The following is a 16,758-nucleotide window of genomic DNA, read 5'->3' as shown; positions in this document are numbered from 1 at the left end:
CTCATGGCCACATGTTCAATCTGTTCAACCCACACCCCTCCCCCAGGTCTTAGATCCATGCACTCCATCAGCAAACTCTTCAGATAACCCCTAATCCCGCCTCATGTCAGCTCTTGCTGAAAATGGTGAGGGCCTCTCATGGGGATTATCACTAGTTTTAAATCAAATAACTTCCACGTGACTATGTCTATATGCCAAGAGTGGGGAAATACCTGCCCAGGCCCTTGGTCCCTCTGCAGATTTCCAAGTCAAACATGGATGCATGGGAAACACACAAGAAACGCAGGATCTTTGGTACGGACCAGAGCAAAGTCTGAGTTGCCTGCAGTGCTCTGAGTGGAAACAATGTGTGTTTCTGAGTAACAGTGTTTCCTCAGCTTTATATTTCTTACTTGTGCTACTTGATTCAGGTGTCTTTCCAATGAGAAAAACAGGTGTGGTGATTTATTAAAAAAGATAAACAGCAAAAAACCCCACAAAAAACCAAAACAATGACAACAATAACAACAACAAAACCCACAAAGGAATGTCAACAAACCTAAGCAGCCGGTTCTCCTGGGTGGTAATGAGAGGCTCTCTGTGGGATCTTTATTTGGTAGGCAAGGTGCCAAAAGTTTCAAGACAGAAAGCTTCACCTTTAGACAAATTCTAAGAAATAACCTTAAGTTCAAACAGCTGTTAACATTGCGTGACACATTGGATAGAGGCGGGGACAGAGGTTTTCAACAAGTGTTGAGGTCTTTTATGGGGCCAGCGTGGGCTCCTGCTCACCCAGAGTTGGGAGCATCCCTTTTGGAGTTGATGCCTTATTTTTGGGTGAGCCCCATTTCCCAGTCAAGTTCTATCCTGAAGCCATCTTTACATAACTGAGCAAATGCAGCAATGAAAGGCAGGCTAGTGCCCACACTACACCCTTAGGGATTCCTGGAAACTGCCAGAGCACATCTACAAACAGGTATAAAGAAACGTGTTGGTTCTACTACCATGCATAAAACCCTTTTGGCTAGTTACATGTGAAAGTGGCATTTTCCTAAATGCCCTTGCCATAGTAGTGGTTTTTTTTTTTTAAGATGAGAATAGTATTAGATAATTAGATTTCATTTAAGGTGGGTTTCTCTCCTGGAAATGTCAAGCGTCATTTAAGCCATTCCAGACTTTAAGAGAAAAACTACTGAGGTCCCCTGAACAAGAAGGGCATAGCTTTCTGTGGCCTCTAAACTCCAGTTGCAGCAGCACCTCATCTTTGGGTTCTCAGCCTCTGGCTACTACACAGATGGTTCTAGCAAGTCCCCACAATACCTGAGCCATAAGTCTTGGCTTTCTTTTTGTTTTTCTTCTTGAATGTTTGCAGGTGTATATGCACATGTGAGTATGTGTATGTGTGTATGTGCGTTCATGTGTTCATGGAGGCCAGAGTATGTGTGTGTGTTCATGTGTTCATGGAGGCCAGAAGGTAACATTGGCATCATTCTCTACCTTCTATATTGAGGTAACATCTCTTACTTGAACCCTTAGCTTGCTGATTCGCTTAGTCTGGCTAACCAGCTTGTTCCAGGGAATTTCTTACATCCAGATCCCCAGTGCTAGGGTTAAAGATAGGCTGCCATGGTGATGTTTTGCAGAGATGCTGGGGATCCAAATTCTATTCTTCTTTTCACAGCCAGTGCTTTATCTGGCTAGCTATCTCTTCAACTCCTAAATCCATGTTTTCCTTAGTTTAGATGAAGTTCTGTCTGTCTCTTAATTTTAGCATCTCTGGGGATCCATGACTGATACACTACTATATTGTCTCTTACTGACTTCATAGCATGTGGAAGTACCCAGTGAGCCTTCTTCGACTGCAAGCCTTCTAATTTGACACTATATCTCTTATCATTGGATTCACATAAAGGGTGAATTGTTGGCTAGGGCATTTCACAGTGATCACACCCACGGCAGCTGTAAATACGCAATATGATATCTGATCCCCTATGTTTTACATTTATTGCAATTTTTTTTACAAGGTCAGTAACTGAGAGATGAGCTCCAGTGAAGAGGCACCCGAGTCCTTGAATGCACCACAGAACACCAATGCTGTATAAACAGATAGAGTCTGCCTTCTGTGACTCCTTCTGAGTTTCTATGCTTTTATTTTTTTAAGGAAACTATGAAAAGCTTGGAAATGACCTTTTATAATCTAGAAGTAAGGGAGGCAAAATTGCTTTAAAATTACTAGTTTCCTACATGTTAACAGTGAAAAGTGAAGGATCTAGCCAACTGAAGGCAAAGGGGAGTGAAACAGCATCTGCAGACAAGTCCCAAGAGCTGTGGAACAGGCAACCTCAGGGGCCTGGGCAGAGCGGGTGAGAGGTGAGTGAGTGCACAACAGATGCTGCAGAGAGAGGGAGGAAAGAATCTACAACAGCTAGTGCCAGAGTGCTCAAAGAAAGGGAAGCTGTGCAGACAGAGAATGAATGACTTGCAGTTTCAGTTCAAAATGCTTGGACCAAGCTGTGGTCTGGATCCAGGTTATCCTCAGAGGCCCACGTTGTAAATATTTGGTCTCTTCAGGAAATGGCTCCTAGTTGGAAGAAGTTAGGTCCTAGGGACAGTGACTTTGGCATCTTTAAAGGGGGAAACTGGGACCAGCAGCCTTGCTTTCTTCCTCCTTGTTTCCTGAGCACCATGAGGTGATCAGCTTGCTTCCACCATGTGCATTCACCAAGATGTGCTCCTTGGCAGGCTGGTAGACTATGGAACAAAACTGCTGTAACTATGAGGCAAAATAAATCTTTCTTCATCATGGGTGTTTGCCTGAGACATTTTGTCACAGTGATGGAAAGGTCATAGAGACCCTGTGTCTCTGAGTGAGTCTTCTGAGTTTCTAGGTGTTTGTTTTTCATGAGGAGGCAAGGTCTAGGGAGCTGAAGAAATACTTCACTGGGTTTGCTTCTGTCTGATCCACATGCTTCACAACAGGTTCTCTCCAGTGTCCTCACCATTGCTTTGTCTGGAAAATGTGATGAAGAAATCCTCCATCTCCTGCTGACGTTTCCTGAGAGTGAAAAATCCTGGTTTGCCACAAGGGAACTCTGCAACCTGCCTGGGTCTCAAGTCTTCTCTCTGCTTGTGATCATGGGCCAGAACCTGAACCTGAGGAACCTCATTTACAAAGTAAGGACTGTGTCCGATGGGGGCACTGCAGGGGACCTGCTCCTGTGACTGTGCTAACTTCACACTGGTACTGGGTATGCAGCTGTGTGCATCCTCAGACTTCAAACTCAAGGGAGCTTAGTGCCTTGTATGAAAGAGTATGAGGTATAGAACCTAGGTATAATTCTTCCATACTGGTTAGGTTTCTGTTGCTGTGGTCAGGGCCATGACCAGAAGCAACTTAGGAAGCACAGGATTAATTCATCTTACATTTTCATATCATAATCCATCATTGAAGGAAGTCAGGGCAGGAACCGTGGAGGAATGCTGTTTACTGGCTTGCTCCCCATGGCTTGCTCAGCCTGTTTTATTTAGAGCAACCAGGACCACCAGCCCATAAGTAGCACTGCCCGAAGTGAGCTGGGTCCTCCCACATCAATCACTATTTAAGAAAATGCTCCCAAGACTTGCCTCCATGTCAATCTGATAGATCATTGTTTTTCTTTTCTTTTTTTTACTTTAACTATTATTATTATTATTATTATTATTATTATTTATTTATTTTATTTTTTTTAGATCATTGTTTTTCAGTGTTGGTTTCTCTTCCCAGATATGTCTAGGTTTGTGCCCACTTGACAAAATCCAACCAGCACATTTTCTACATCCTTTAACTTCACTTCATTATGTATAATACCTGCAAGCTAATAAATGCTATATAAACACTTGTTATACTGTATTCCTTCTGGAATACCGACAAGAAAAAAGTCTGTGCCTATACACTATAGATTCATAAAAATATTTTTGGCTTCCAGGTTGTTTAGATCTAGGAATGGTCCAGGATCTTTGGTACTAGCTGCAGCATCAACCAGCAATGAGGGATTCTATTTTAGCCTCAGTCACTTGGGGGTGGGTCACTTGCTGACTGACTCTGGGGATGGGCTTCTCAATTAAATCTTGTCCAATAAAGGGAAGGCTAGAAGACCTTACAATGTGTCTGTAGGGTCAGGGCCATTGAGACATTGAGCACCTGGCAGTAAGGAGGGATCACAAGAAAGAAATGTTCCTAGTTCCTATAGTTGGATTTCTCTACATACTAAGTAAGACCCAGCATCTTGAGTGTCTAAGGAAGCAGGCCTAGTTCATTCATCTGCTGCCAAGGCGGGTGCTGTGCCTCCCATGCTATAGCTCTCATCTTTCCCATCCCCTGGATTTGTAGGATTCATCTTCTGTGTTAGGTGCATCCAGCTCTACCAGTGCAGCCATGGAAAGGTGAAGAGGGGTGGGCAATACAGCAGCTCTGTGTTCCTGTGTATACCAGTTATTTACCTGCCCTACAGCACCCCTCCATAAAGTATGGAAGGTCTGAAACAACATGAGGATAAATCCTCAGAGAAGTACAGGTGGGAAGCGGGCAGAGCTGTCTCAGGCCTCACCCCATGCACCAATTCTCAGCCTTGCTTCCTATTCTCAGCCACCCTTTCTAGAAGTTCTTTCTCATCTCCACACATGAACCTTTACATAAATTCCCATGACCCTCTCACCTGCTCTTGCCCATGCTTTCCTCAGAGTTCTACCATTTCCTCCTGAGGAGATGTGGCACATACACCATCAGAAAGGCCCAGATTTGCAACAGGACAAGGCAACTGCTGGTATTCCATGTTCAGGAGAATGGTCTTGGGCTAGAAAAGATTAAATTTGTTCTTACAGATTTCATGGTCTCCTTCCCCTTTGTCAGGCCAGGAAGCCTCCAGCAAATGTTTATCTACCTACCCATATCTATGCCCTTACACCCTCACATCCATATACATGTAGTCTCTAAGTACAAATACTAATTTTTTAGAATGAATGTACTTTAAAGTCTTGAGGAAGATAAACATTTTGAAATTTCCTTCATATTTTATAGGTTCTCTGTCTTGGTAGAATTGACACTTCCAGCTGACATGCCAAGGAGCTTAGACTTTGGCATCATAGCCCACTCTTCCAACTTTACCTTGTACCTTGGAAGACATTTATACCAGTCTATCTTTTAGCCCATTTTAGTGCCTGATCCAGCATGCCCACAAAGGCCTTTCCAGGTTGCTAAGGGCCAAATAAGTACTTAGATAAGGGCTACCATCCCTATCAAGATTTCTTTGGAAAATTAGATACTAGATTGGATCCTGTCTCCATCGACACAGCAATGGTGACTCTACCATTAATAATAACTCCATTTATCAGACACTTTCCTTATGCACAAGTGTATGAGAGATGTGATGGGATGTCATTTAGAGATGGGGAGGTGTTCCGTGTACACAGGCACATGTATCATTGCTGAGATTTAAGTGTAGCCCTATTTTACAGGAACTTTCTGTCTCACTTTCTGACAGCCCTGGAAGCCTTTGATGAAGTTAGCTCTGCTGGGTTAACATTACCCATGCTGGAATCACAGTCACTTTCCAGCACAAATCAGGGTCCTCGAGGGTCACTTGTAGGTGACAGCTGCAAGTAGAAAGGGGAGTCGGACACTGACAAAAGCCACACCCTTTCTCCTGTTTCTGCAGTCTCCAATTTCTTAGCATGTTGGGTATGTCATCATTATCAGAACACAGTAGGAAATATGAACTGTACAGCTGGCAGAACCCCAGAGAGCAAAACTGAAAATTGATGAATATTGAACTTTTTGGCCCAGTCTGAAGGACTGAAATCCAGGATGCAGATGACCCACAGAGGGAGGGGAAATCCCTCTGATGTTTCCCACTTGTGGGCAGGGGGCTGCCTGCTAAGTTATCATAGTCAACAAAAAAGTAATCACAGTATACCCAATATTAAAGATGCTGCTCTATTTGCATCTTTCACATAAATGATCAAGGTAGAAAAGAATCCCAATTTCTGCAATTTATGTCCTGTAATTGGGGATATACAGACAAGGAGCAAGATGTGTTGTGTGTCAGAGGACCTAAGCACAAAGGGGTTTCTGAGGACACTTTTACTGGTCTAGTTTGCAGCCCTGAACTTTTCTCACTGGTAGACTCCAGGTAGCCTTTCATTTCCCAGGATCTCCATTTGCTCATGCCTCACCCTGGGGTGCTAGGAGCTCTGTGCTGGGGCATTCATGCATGAAAGTCACATAAAACACTTTTATTTTGAGCTTCTTCTCAAAATCTACCTTAGTCATCTAAATAATATGAAGAAATATTTGGAAAGTGCTTCAAATTCTAACAATTAGTTGCTGTTTTACAATTTTACAATACTGCTATAATTTCATGTGCTCTACAAAACACCGTTACATTTACCCCCAACACAGAATTTTTATAGAGTGCAACAAATACGGCTTTGAGGTTGAAGAGAGAGTAAAATCAAGAGAACAGGTTTTCACCGCTCAGAGATACTTGTGAGAATAGAAATAGTATTGATTATTCTGTTTTTTTTTTCTATTCTTTCCAATCCTGTAAGACTCTGATACCCTCTGAAGCAAATGGCTTGCTGAAGTCTCTGTTGGATGTCATTGCTAGCCTCAGCTCTATCCTTGCTAGAGCCCAGCAAGCCCTTGAATACCTCCCTGAGTTTCTTCACACATTTAAAATCACTGCCTTGCTGGACATGCCAGACTTCCAACAGGTATGTTTGATCACTGCACAATGGGGGAAATGTTTTAGCCTTTTCTCTTTTCTGTTTGTTCTCTTTTCATTTTGTTTCTCTTCTAGTATCAATACTTTTATAGGACCACAGTGTATATGGACAAGGACACTTTTTAATGGCTCTGGAGCTAACAGCATGGAAGTAGGGCCTGACTTTGCCCTAAAACCTTCATGAAAAGTGCTGACGACCTATGTCCCACCAATGAAGAAGCTGAGATGGCTCATGCTTTTGTCTATGAAATAAAAATCTTCTAAGTCAATTATTAGCACAGATGAGATTTCAAGGGCTTGTTTAACTTAATTCTGAGAGCAAATTGCTTTCAAGAACCTTAGAACATTTATTTACATATAAATAATTGGCTTACAAATTACAGATCATTTTCCTCTAATGCAAACACAGACTTGAATTAGGATAGTAGTTTGGCATTAGCTTTTGCTTGAAGTCCTTCTACCTGGGATGGAACCAACCAGGGATAGGTAAGGTAAATTGGAGGTACATGAGGACCAGGATAATGATGTACTCAGAATCCTTCCAAACAATATTTTCATGTACTCATCAGTTGATGGGTAATTTGGGCAGCTGTCAAGAATCAGAATTAGCTTAGCAGTGTGAACACATGCTAAGACTATTAAGTTATTTGAGATAGTCATGTTATTTGATGGATTATTACTGGACAAACAAAGAGGTGTATGAATGTAAGAGGTTATGACTCTCTCTATCTCTTTGTGTGTATGTGTGTATGAGAGAGAGAGAGAAAGAGAGAGAGAGAGAGAGAGAGAGAGAGAGAGAGAGAGAGAGAGAGAGAGACTAGGTATATGTGTGGCAATTGTGTTTGTATATATATAAATGTTTGTGCATATACATGAATCTGAGTGTGAATGTATACATGAATATGTATGAATGTGAATATGCATGAATGTATGTGAACATGTGTTTGTGTGAATGTGTTTGAGTGTGTGACTATGCATGAGTGTGTGTGAATGTAGTGTGAATATGAGTGTCTGAATGTGTGTGAATGAGTGAATATGAAATGTGTGGATTTTCTTCTACCACATAATTTCCTAGAAAAAAAAATCATTGTAGTGATTTCAGTTGTTTCTCAAGAACATGACAGATTCAAGCAGAGTCTATTCTTTCCTCTGTATATTTAGTCAAAGATGAAACTACACTTCCAGAGGTCTGAGAAAACAGTTTGAAGTCACATATAACTGGAAGTTTTTGTTTTGTTTTGTTTTGTTTTGTTTTTAAGAGACAGACTTCCTCTGTGTATCCTGGCTGTCCTGGAACTCATTCTGTAGACCAGGGTGACCTCAGACTCAAGAGATCCTTTTGCCTTTACCTCCTGAGGGCTGGGATTAAAGGTGTGTGCCACAACTGCCTGCCTGGAAATTTGCTTTTCTTATGCTCAGGTTTCATCTAATGGCCAAGCCAGAAGTTCAGCTTTTACCTCCTTCCAGTCTGTAATGAAGCTTCTCTGTAAGGACCAGGAGTCTTTCCTCAGCAATTCTAACATGTTCGTTAATTTACCCAGAGTTAATGAGCTCTTGGAAGATGACAAAGAGAAGTTCAACATTCCTCATGACTCAAGTAAGACAAGTGTCACCTGCATTATGTAGGTCTGTACAGTAATGACTGGGTCTGCATGATGAGGTGTGCATTCTGTGCTGCCCTCTGGTGGCACATGATGGCATTGAGTTTTAAGTACTCACTGATAGGTCCCAGGGCCCTTAATCACAGACCAATCTTCCTAGCCATGTCTTCAAAAACCAAGTCTAAAAGATTTGAAACCGCAGACCCTTGGGTATCCTAGGGTAAACAATGTTGATAACAGTGTTAGGGATCATTTTGGCAGTAGGCCAGTGTATTCCATAGCTGTTAAATATGTTGTATAGCTGTCAAACATTGGGGTCATTTGGTAGTGAAGACCTATATTAGAGGTATTTAATTTTAATAAGTTTTGTTTTTCTTTCTCTAATGCTCATTTCTTTTTGTTTGTCATTTGAGAATCTTGACTGATTATCTTTTCTTGTCCATATACCCTTTCATCCCATCCATCCATCCATCCATCCATCCATCCATCCATCCATCACCTCATTCATTCATTTGTTCAGTCAGTTGGTTAACACTGAGGACCAATCTTTGTTGATCATTTTCTGCATTTTTTCTAAATGGTTGTCACAGAAACCATTAGAGAGCAATGCAATCCTCCCTTTTCAGAGGACATTTCAGAAGCTGAGAGAACATTAAATTGCTTAACTGAATTTTTTTCATCTCAGTAATCATTGATAACCTTTGGATTTGAGTTTCTTGCTTTATGTATACCATGATTATTCCTAACATAAGACCTATCCCATATGTTAATTAAGCTTGTGGTTTAAAAAGCAAGTTATTAAACTAGAATAACCTCTATAGTCAATGATTCAAGGATTAATTTGTAGTTATATGATTAGCTTAAATTTTAGGGGATAGTTTTATCAAATTTTTTAGATTTTTAATAAAAAAATGATACTTGGAAATATAAAATTAACACAATGATCAAAACAGTACTTATCAAAACACAAACCCATGTGAATCACAACATAAGGTCAACATAACAGTGCTCTTTCAATACTCTTTCAAGGCTTACCACTTTTTTTGGGGGGGATAAAAGAACTGGTTATACTGATGTAATTATTATTATTCATAAATGTAATAATTCATTACCAATCATTAGACTGGTGAATTGCCTATGGATTTAGACAACATAAGTAGACTTGTTATTGAAGTCACTTAGCTTTACAATGGGAAGCACCATAAGGAATTGTTTGAGTCAACGTAGTATGATTTAATGTACTAAAAGTAGTGATTGTGGTACTTTTATTTGGATTATCAGAGCGAATCCAGGAGCAACTTGACAAAGTGACTACATGAGAAAAAGGTCTTTTTATTCTCAACATTATGGTTATTGAAGAAAGAATTTTCTTCATTAAAACCACATTAAAAATAACCCCCAATCTCTTTTTTAAGTGTCTGAGCCATCACTATTTGAGACAACAGCTTGGAAGGCGGGATCTTGATGTTTCTTAGGGGACAAGGAATGCTAAGACAGGAACATGAAAACTGGAAGTACAGTTCAGAGATTCATCCTGAAAGTATATGAGCCAATTCATTGAAAATTAAGGCATAGTGGAAATTAAGGCATAGTATGCCAGTTTCAACATTAACTGGACATTCTTTATCAACCTAATAGTTTCCTTACTCTTTTCATTTGGCAGCACCATTCTGTTTGAAGCTTTATCAGGAAATTCTACAGTTTCCAAATGGTGCACTGGTATGGTCTTTTCTAAAACCTGTATTACATGGAAAAATATTATATACACCAAATTCTCCAGAGATTAATGAGGTCATTCAAAAGGTAAGTTAAAACAAGTAAGATTTTTGTAGCTCATGCAACACATTGTATCAGGAAGAAATTGTTACATATGTAATGGAATTACTATGTTCATTGTGTTACATAACATTTTTGATGTGGATTTCAGCTAGTTTTGTCCTGACATTTCCCTGACATTCTTGATGTTATGTGTGGATTCGCTGAGCAATTGGCTTAGGGAAGCTTTGGAGGCAGGGAGGGTAATTTAGAATTACCAGTGCAGTGAACTCACTAACCTTAATATCAAAAATTAAGGACAACTACAAATAGGGCAGTTTCAGGTCACGTAAGGGGGCACAGATGAGGAAAACACAGGGAATGAATTTAATCCATTTTACTTGATGCATATGATACTAAAGAGAGAATTCAGTGATGCACCTGCAAACTGATCTCCTAAATCATGAGTATATACCTTATGGAGTTTTTGATCACTCACCTTTTAGTATATTGTATAGCTTCTCTAGTCACATTATTCAAAGACCTCCTATTAATATTTGCATTAAAAATTGTGTCTTCCTGGGGGTTTTCTTATCTTATTTCTTTGTAAACAATTATGCTGTATTTTCCCAGGAGTCTTTTCTTGTTTCTGGGGAGGTTGTGAGCCAGCAGGCATCTTAAATGGTCACTTTTCCAAAGACACAGGAACAATTTGATCTTATTTTTAAATACAGAAGATCCTATTCATGAATGACAAACTCCAAGTTTTAAGTACTAGTAGTAACTTAAAAGTACTACGTGGTCATAGGACCAGTGAGTTATTTTTGGCCCAATGCATTTTCAAGAGAACAAAATTTATTCCCCTTGAGACTGCTATGGGATGTCACAGCAAGCCTCCTGGGCACTTGCCACCTGCCACTTAGCCTGTGGCTGCACAGCCCCCAGCATGCCCTCTATAGTATTTATAAACTTCATATTTTTTTTTTTAACTTTAAAATGTCCTCTAGGAGAGATGTTTGCCAAAGTCTAAGTTACTATGATAGAATGCTAGCTATCAGGAGACTTGACTAAGACCTCTAGTAGCTACTCCATTTGAAGCTCTGCTCAAGGTTGTCATTCTGCCATCACACCTGGAAGAGATGCTCATACTAGCACTCTGGCCAAAGCCAATGCTAGGCAATACCCTATGTGTATAAAACTTACTGAGGTCTTCCATAATTCAGGAATTTCATAGAAAATGTCTGTGTATTAGTTAATTTTTTTCAAAAAAAAAAAGCTATGGATTTTTATCCTAATACATATTAATATCATTGACATATATTTATACCATATTACATGCTGTGTTGTGTTTTTCACTGATGGTATCCTCTTCAGAAGTGTGGAAGAAAAGGCAAGCAGCTGAGGAAACAAAAAATAGTATAATGTGAAATGCAGCCAGTGATGCGGTGGTCCAGACCTTGGATACAGGGTTGGAGAAGGGGACACACATTAATTACATCAGTGTTCTCAGAATAAGGGTTTCAGAAGAACCAGACACAATCGATCTCACTGGTTCTTGCTTGGCTGCTGAGTAAGGTGTAGGCTGCTGAGTAGTGTAAGAGTAAATGTCTACTCTGCTTGTTTCCATGTCTGGAGACTGTGCCCCGTCTTGTTCTACCTAGTTAATGTCACCAGAGACCATGCACTGTCTCCCATGTACACTCATAAAGCTGACTTAATGCCATTGTCCCTCGGATAAATTATTCTTGTAGTCACCTATGGTCATTTTGTTTTATGAAAATTGGTTCTGGTCTTTAAACACAGGGTCACGTGTTCCACACAGCAGAGAGATACTTCCTGCAATGCTATCTATGCCATTGGAGTGAATGAAGCTGTAAATGGAAGCTATTCTCCCCATAGCAGTATTTCAGGCAGTGATGGATCACACAATTGTTGGTGGTCTTATAAGGTTATAATGGAGCTGAGAAATTCTTACTGCCCTTTGGCAACATAGCTGACTTCAAGTCATTGCACAATGCATTACTCATGTGTTTGTGATGATGCTAGTGCTTTGGATAAAATAGAGGACAGAGAATTGTGTGTGCTGCACTAAATTTAATACTGACAATTATGCTACTGTTTTATGAATTTGGTATACAGTATGTTTGTTATTATTTCAGAGTGTCTTGTACTTGTGAGAATTCTTCACTGTAAAATAGTAGGCCATGTTCTGGCTGTAACAGCCCCATACATCTTGTGCTAGCCATATCTCTTGATTAGCCTGTATCATTTATGTTAATGTCAATAATCTCTAAGCTGTGTGCACAACATGAACTGGGCTGATGATGACAATTTTCAGAGTGGATCTTGGCCAATGCTGGACATCTGTGGGTGCTGCTTAGTCTTAGCTTCTTCGTTATTTCTGATTAGACAGAAACATAGAAAACTACTATTTTTACAGGAAAATATTAATGCAAATGGGTGATTTTCTATGATTCAATTTGTGAAGCTGAGGTTGGCACCAAGAATTGTAATCTATTGGTCAGGAAGATGGGGTTTAAGCACTCCTCTGCCAAATTATGTGTGGCCCCAGGCTTACTGCTTTGCTTAAAAGCACTCTTTTCCTCCACCTGAAAAGTGAGAGCTGGATGCCCATCAGATAAATCATTCAAATCCTCTGTTCAAGCCAGGACAGGGCACAGTACTGCTGTCTCTTGTCTTCTGCAGAACCAACAGGACACAATGAGAGCAAGTGAGACCTGTGCTGAATTAGTGGAATGTACAGAGACATGAAGGTTTCTGTTTCAAGGCCAGCTGGGTGACAAGGAGGAGGTGGTGCTGTTCAGACTGCTTTCTTAATTAAAATGTTTCCCTAGTATTGAGCCAAGTATTCTCTTCTCTTTGGTCACAAGAGACCTCCTGGGCTGGAGAACAAAGAATGTCTTTTTCATTCTGACAGTCATTTACTCAGAGGTCATGGAAGAAGATATTAGACCTGCCTATTTCTGTGGGCCTACTGACCTGTGACTGAGCAGATTTCTGCAGACCAAGGACAGCGTGCAGTGAGGAACAAGGGGACTGGTGGGTGATGGTCCATTTCCAGCTCTCCCTGCAGTCCAGGAACTTTCTATATTGGGATCTGTGCTGGGAGCAGGAGCCAGAGAGTAAAAACCATGTGGATTCCTTACAACTGGACCCTCCTGGTGATTGTGGTCACTTTATGACTATAATGTAGAGCCTTACCTTATAAAAGGCATCAAAGGATTAGTGTCCCTGCATCAACCTCCCGTCATTTGATCCCTGTGCTTTTTACCTCTGTCACCTTCTAAAATGATTGAAGAGAGTTCAAAAACTTCACCTTCTTGGCATGCTTAAGTAGTCTTAACATAGAGAATTTTGTTATCTTTTCTTCTTAGTTATTACCATTTTCTGAGCACAGTGTAAATTTTGTTACATTTCAAGGTAATAGGAAGAGACTAAGAAGATAAAGAAAGCAGAGCAAGTTTAATATGGATGATCATTACTATGAAAAGCATAGGAATAAGAGAGGATTGGTCAGTAATAGAGAACACTGGAGACTGCAGGAATGGCAGAGACTGGCAGAGAATAGACTGCACCTTTGTGGAAGTAGCCTTTCATCTCTGACTTGAGTTCTAAACTGCATTGAAGAGAGCACAGCAGTAAAAGGCAGAGAGATGCCTGAGCATCTACACTCTGGAATATCAGAAGAAGTATGCAAACTTAATGTTGTACCAAAGGAGAAAGATGACAGGGTCCATCCTCATCAGTGAGAAGAGGGGTGATAGGAGAGTTGCAAGATGCTAACTTGATGACTGGAGCAGTCAGTCATAAATTGTTTCTTTAGCGAAATGAGACTTTTGAGGCATAGAGTTTCTATACCACTCATCAGTTCTCAAGTAGTACTTCTAATCAAGTATAAATTTGAAAGAAGATGGAAGAAGAGATGGAGGAAAATCTATCTCCTCTAACCCTTATACCATGAGCCTGCACTGGCTGGGCACCTTGTCAGTGATGCAGATCTACTATAGAGATTAGCAGTTGGCATTTTCTGTTCCCAAATGAAGAATCTGAGTTTTAGGGTTGAGTAACTTTTATACTCAATCCCAGGTTCTTTTGATTTCCCATTCGGTGTTTTATCTAATACTTTTTCTGGTACATTTCATTGTTTTCTTTTCATGAATTCACATGTGTATACAGTTCAGTTACTGCTCTAAGTGTAACTGGTCATGGTGGGGAGACACAATCAGAGAGACAGAACAGATTAGGGTGATGGCTTTCAATGCATAGGCTAGCTTCAAGCTTTGGAATTGGGATGTCAGATTATTATGGGGAGAAAGTGATCTTCATTGTCATCTTTCTACTGATTTTCTGATTGTATCTGAATAGGAGCGGATGCCAAATGAACCATGTTACTGCTCTCATATTTTTGGAATTCTAACATGATAATTTTATTGTCTCAGTTGTAAAACTACTGTTCATTGAATACTTCTTTTAAAAGATTTAAACATAAGAATGGACACTTCCAGATATGTTGTTGACATTTCTCACAAGTCTGAAGCACAATTAGGACCATTTTAGTAATGCAAAATAATAAAGGCTAGGGAAATCTACATTTTCAAGTGTATTGACTATTAAATGAAAATCTGTGATTCAAAGTAAAGTTTGGGACCTATACTGCTGGGTTATTTTTTATTGATAATATCTTTGATGCTAGCCATCAAACAGTAAGGATTCTGTATATGCAATTTGCACTTCACCAGTTGAAGTACTGGTTAGCTAATTAAGAACATGAACTACCTTTTATATAGATGTGTAATATTAGGTGTGGCCTTTTACCTGCCTTTACAACCCTGTCTTTAGAAGCTCATTACTTGGAGGAAAAGAATGAATTATACAGGTTAAAGGTGAACACAAGTCATTGCTATCTTTCTATTTAGTAGTTCTATACTACAAATAAGTATATAATTGATGAGTAGATATGAGGCAGTTGGCTTGGATATTTATTGAAATTGGACTATGTCAGAGAGTAGATATTGCCCAAGACTGAGCTAGAGCCAGCAGAGACTGCATAGACTGTTAACATTTTCAGAGCAGTGGTTGAAGGGAACTCACAAGACCCCCAGGCAAGTTGACATTGTCCCCATGGAGCCCTGTGGAGAGAATGGAATTCATAGAAATGTGCTTTCTGATTAAGTGTATCTCACCAGTGATTTGAGAGTAAGTTTTTAATGGCTCAGACTGGAGCAAGGTTTCAGGTGGGTGAAAATGCCAGATATGGAGTCATTTATTGAAATTCAGCAGTGTTGTCCAGGGTAAGAGTAATTATATTTTATGAAAAACTTTTCAGATACAAACCCTTGTAAAACATCAGGTCTCTAAGGTTTGCTTGTTATGTGAGACTAGATATTATACAAGCCCATAGAGATGACTATACAACGCTCCTTTGTATATCTGAGATGCTGTGGACTTCCATTATTATACCTTTAGACCATTTCTACCAGTTAATGTTTATGACCACGAAATGGGAGTTATCCTGTCATTTAGTCTCTACTGAAGGAGAGCATATCAAGCCATGCCCTCTGGGAAGGTCAAAGTCCAGGTCCATTTTCTTTGTGGGACTACTGATTCTCTTCGGTTCAGGGATCCTGAAAGCCTCATGGCCTGTGAGGAGATGATTTACATGAAACTTAGTTCGTCACCATTTGTGCAAACCAGAAGTTGTGGGTCAAAACTTCCAGAGTTTGATCTTGTGATTTATTCCTCTTACACATTTAAGCAGAGTAAAACTTTGGAAAATAGGTTTTCATGTGACAATTATCACAACAAAACTTTAGGCATAGTTACATAGAAACTTTCTAGCAAAGTAGTAAAGCACTTGTGACCTTCACAGTAAGAATGAGTTCTACTGATTTGATTGCTAAACAGAGCTCAGGGCATGGGCCTAAGGAGGAAGGATTTATAATAGCATAAGGATAGATGCTGTTAGGAGGATGCAAAGTATACAGGACCTGTTTCATAAGGATGGGGTTCTATTGACTGAGAGAGTAAGCTTAGGATAAGGGCCTAAACACCACTCAGGATATTGGGGCACTGGGGAAGACTAGCTCCACAGAATAGCAAGAAGATCACCATGTTGTCAGGACTCCAGCCTTCCAGGTGACCAGGTGTTATTCCTTTCCTTCCATTAAAGAAAATAGGTCTGTGTGTTTGACAAGCTTGGTTCCTCCAATGTTTTCTTAAGCCAAGCATCGTACATCTTCCTACAATCTATCCTTGCAAATACAACCACCCACCCATTTATCTGTCCATTTACCTGTTCCTCCATCCATTTAGCCATGCCTCCATCTGTCATACATGGCTCTTTCTAATATGAAGCAGGCTGAGTAGAAACTGGGGAATGTTCCTTTTTGACAGTGAACATTGAAGTGGCATTTACTCTGAAGAGCTCCAGTTATCTATTGTTAAAATTCCTCACTCTCCTTGGAGGAGTGGTAAGAGAAACTGAGTGGAGACATAAATAGAAAAATACTAGGTATTGCAAAGAAAAATATAAGCTCAGAGCTGTTATCTTATTTCCTGAATTTTATTCCATTGCAGGCAGTCTGTCCCTTTACTTTTTCTTATTACATTCCCTTTTCCCTTCCCTTCCCTGCCCTGCCCTG

General features: G+C 40.1%; 1 protein-coding gene across 1 annotated transcript in view; it reads left to right on the top strand.

Moving 5' to 3' along the window:
- Abca13 (ATP binding cassette subfamily A member 13) overlaps positions 1–16,758 on the top strand; it is a 437,491-nt gene that overhangs the window by 125,372 nt on the left and 295,361 nt on the right. The window contains exons 24-27 of the mRNA XM_031342061.1: positions 2,959–3,153; positions 6,565–6,729; positions 8,160–8,337; positions 10,005–10,144. Coding sequence (XP_031197921.1) covers positions 2,959–3,153; positions 6,565–6,729; positions 8,160–8,337; positions 10,005–10,144 — 678 coding nt within the window. The remainder of the gene's footprint in view (positions 1–2,958; positions 3,154–6,564; positions 6,730–8,159; positions 8,338–10,004; positions 10,145–16,758) is intronic.

Source organism: Mastomys coucha, unplaced genomic scaffold (genome assembly GCF_008632895.1).
Source record: "Mastomys coucha isolate ucsf_1 unplaced genomic scaffold, UCSF_Mcou_1 pScaffold22, whole genome shotgun sequence".
Classification (NCBI taxonomy): domain Eukaryota; kingdom Metazoa; phylum Chordata; class Mammalia; order Rodentia; family Muridae; genus Mastomys; species Mastomys coucha.
Note: the sequence above shows the minus strand (reverse complement) of the source record. Positions and strands in the feature narration are given on the sequence as shown.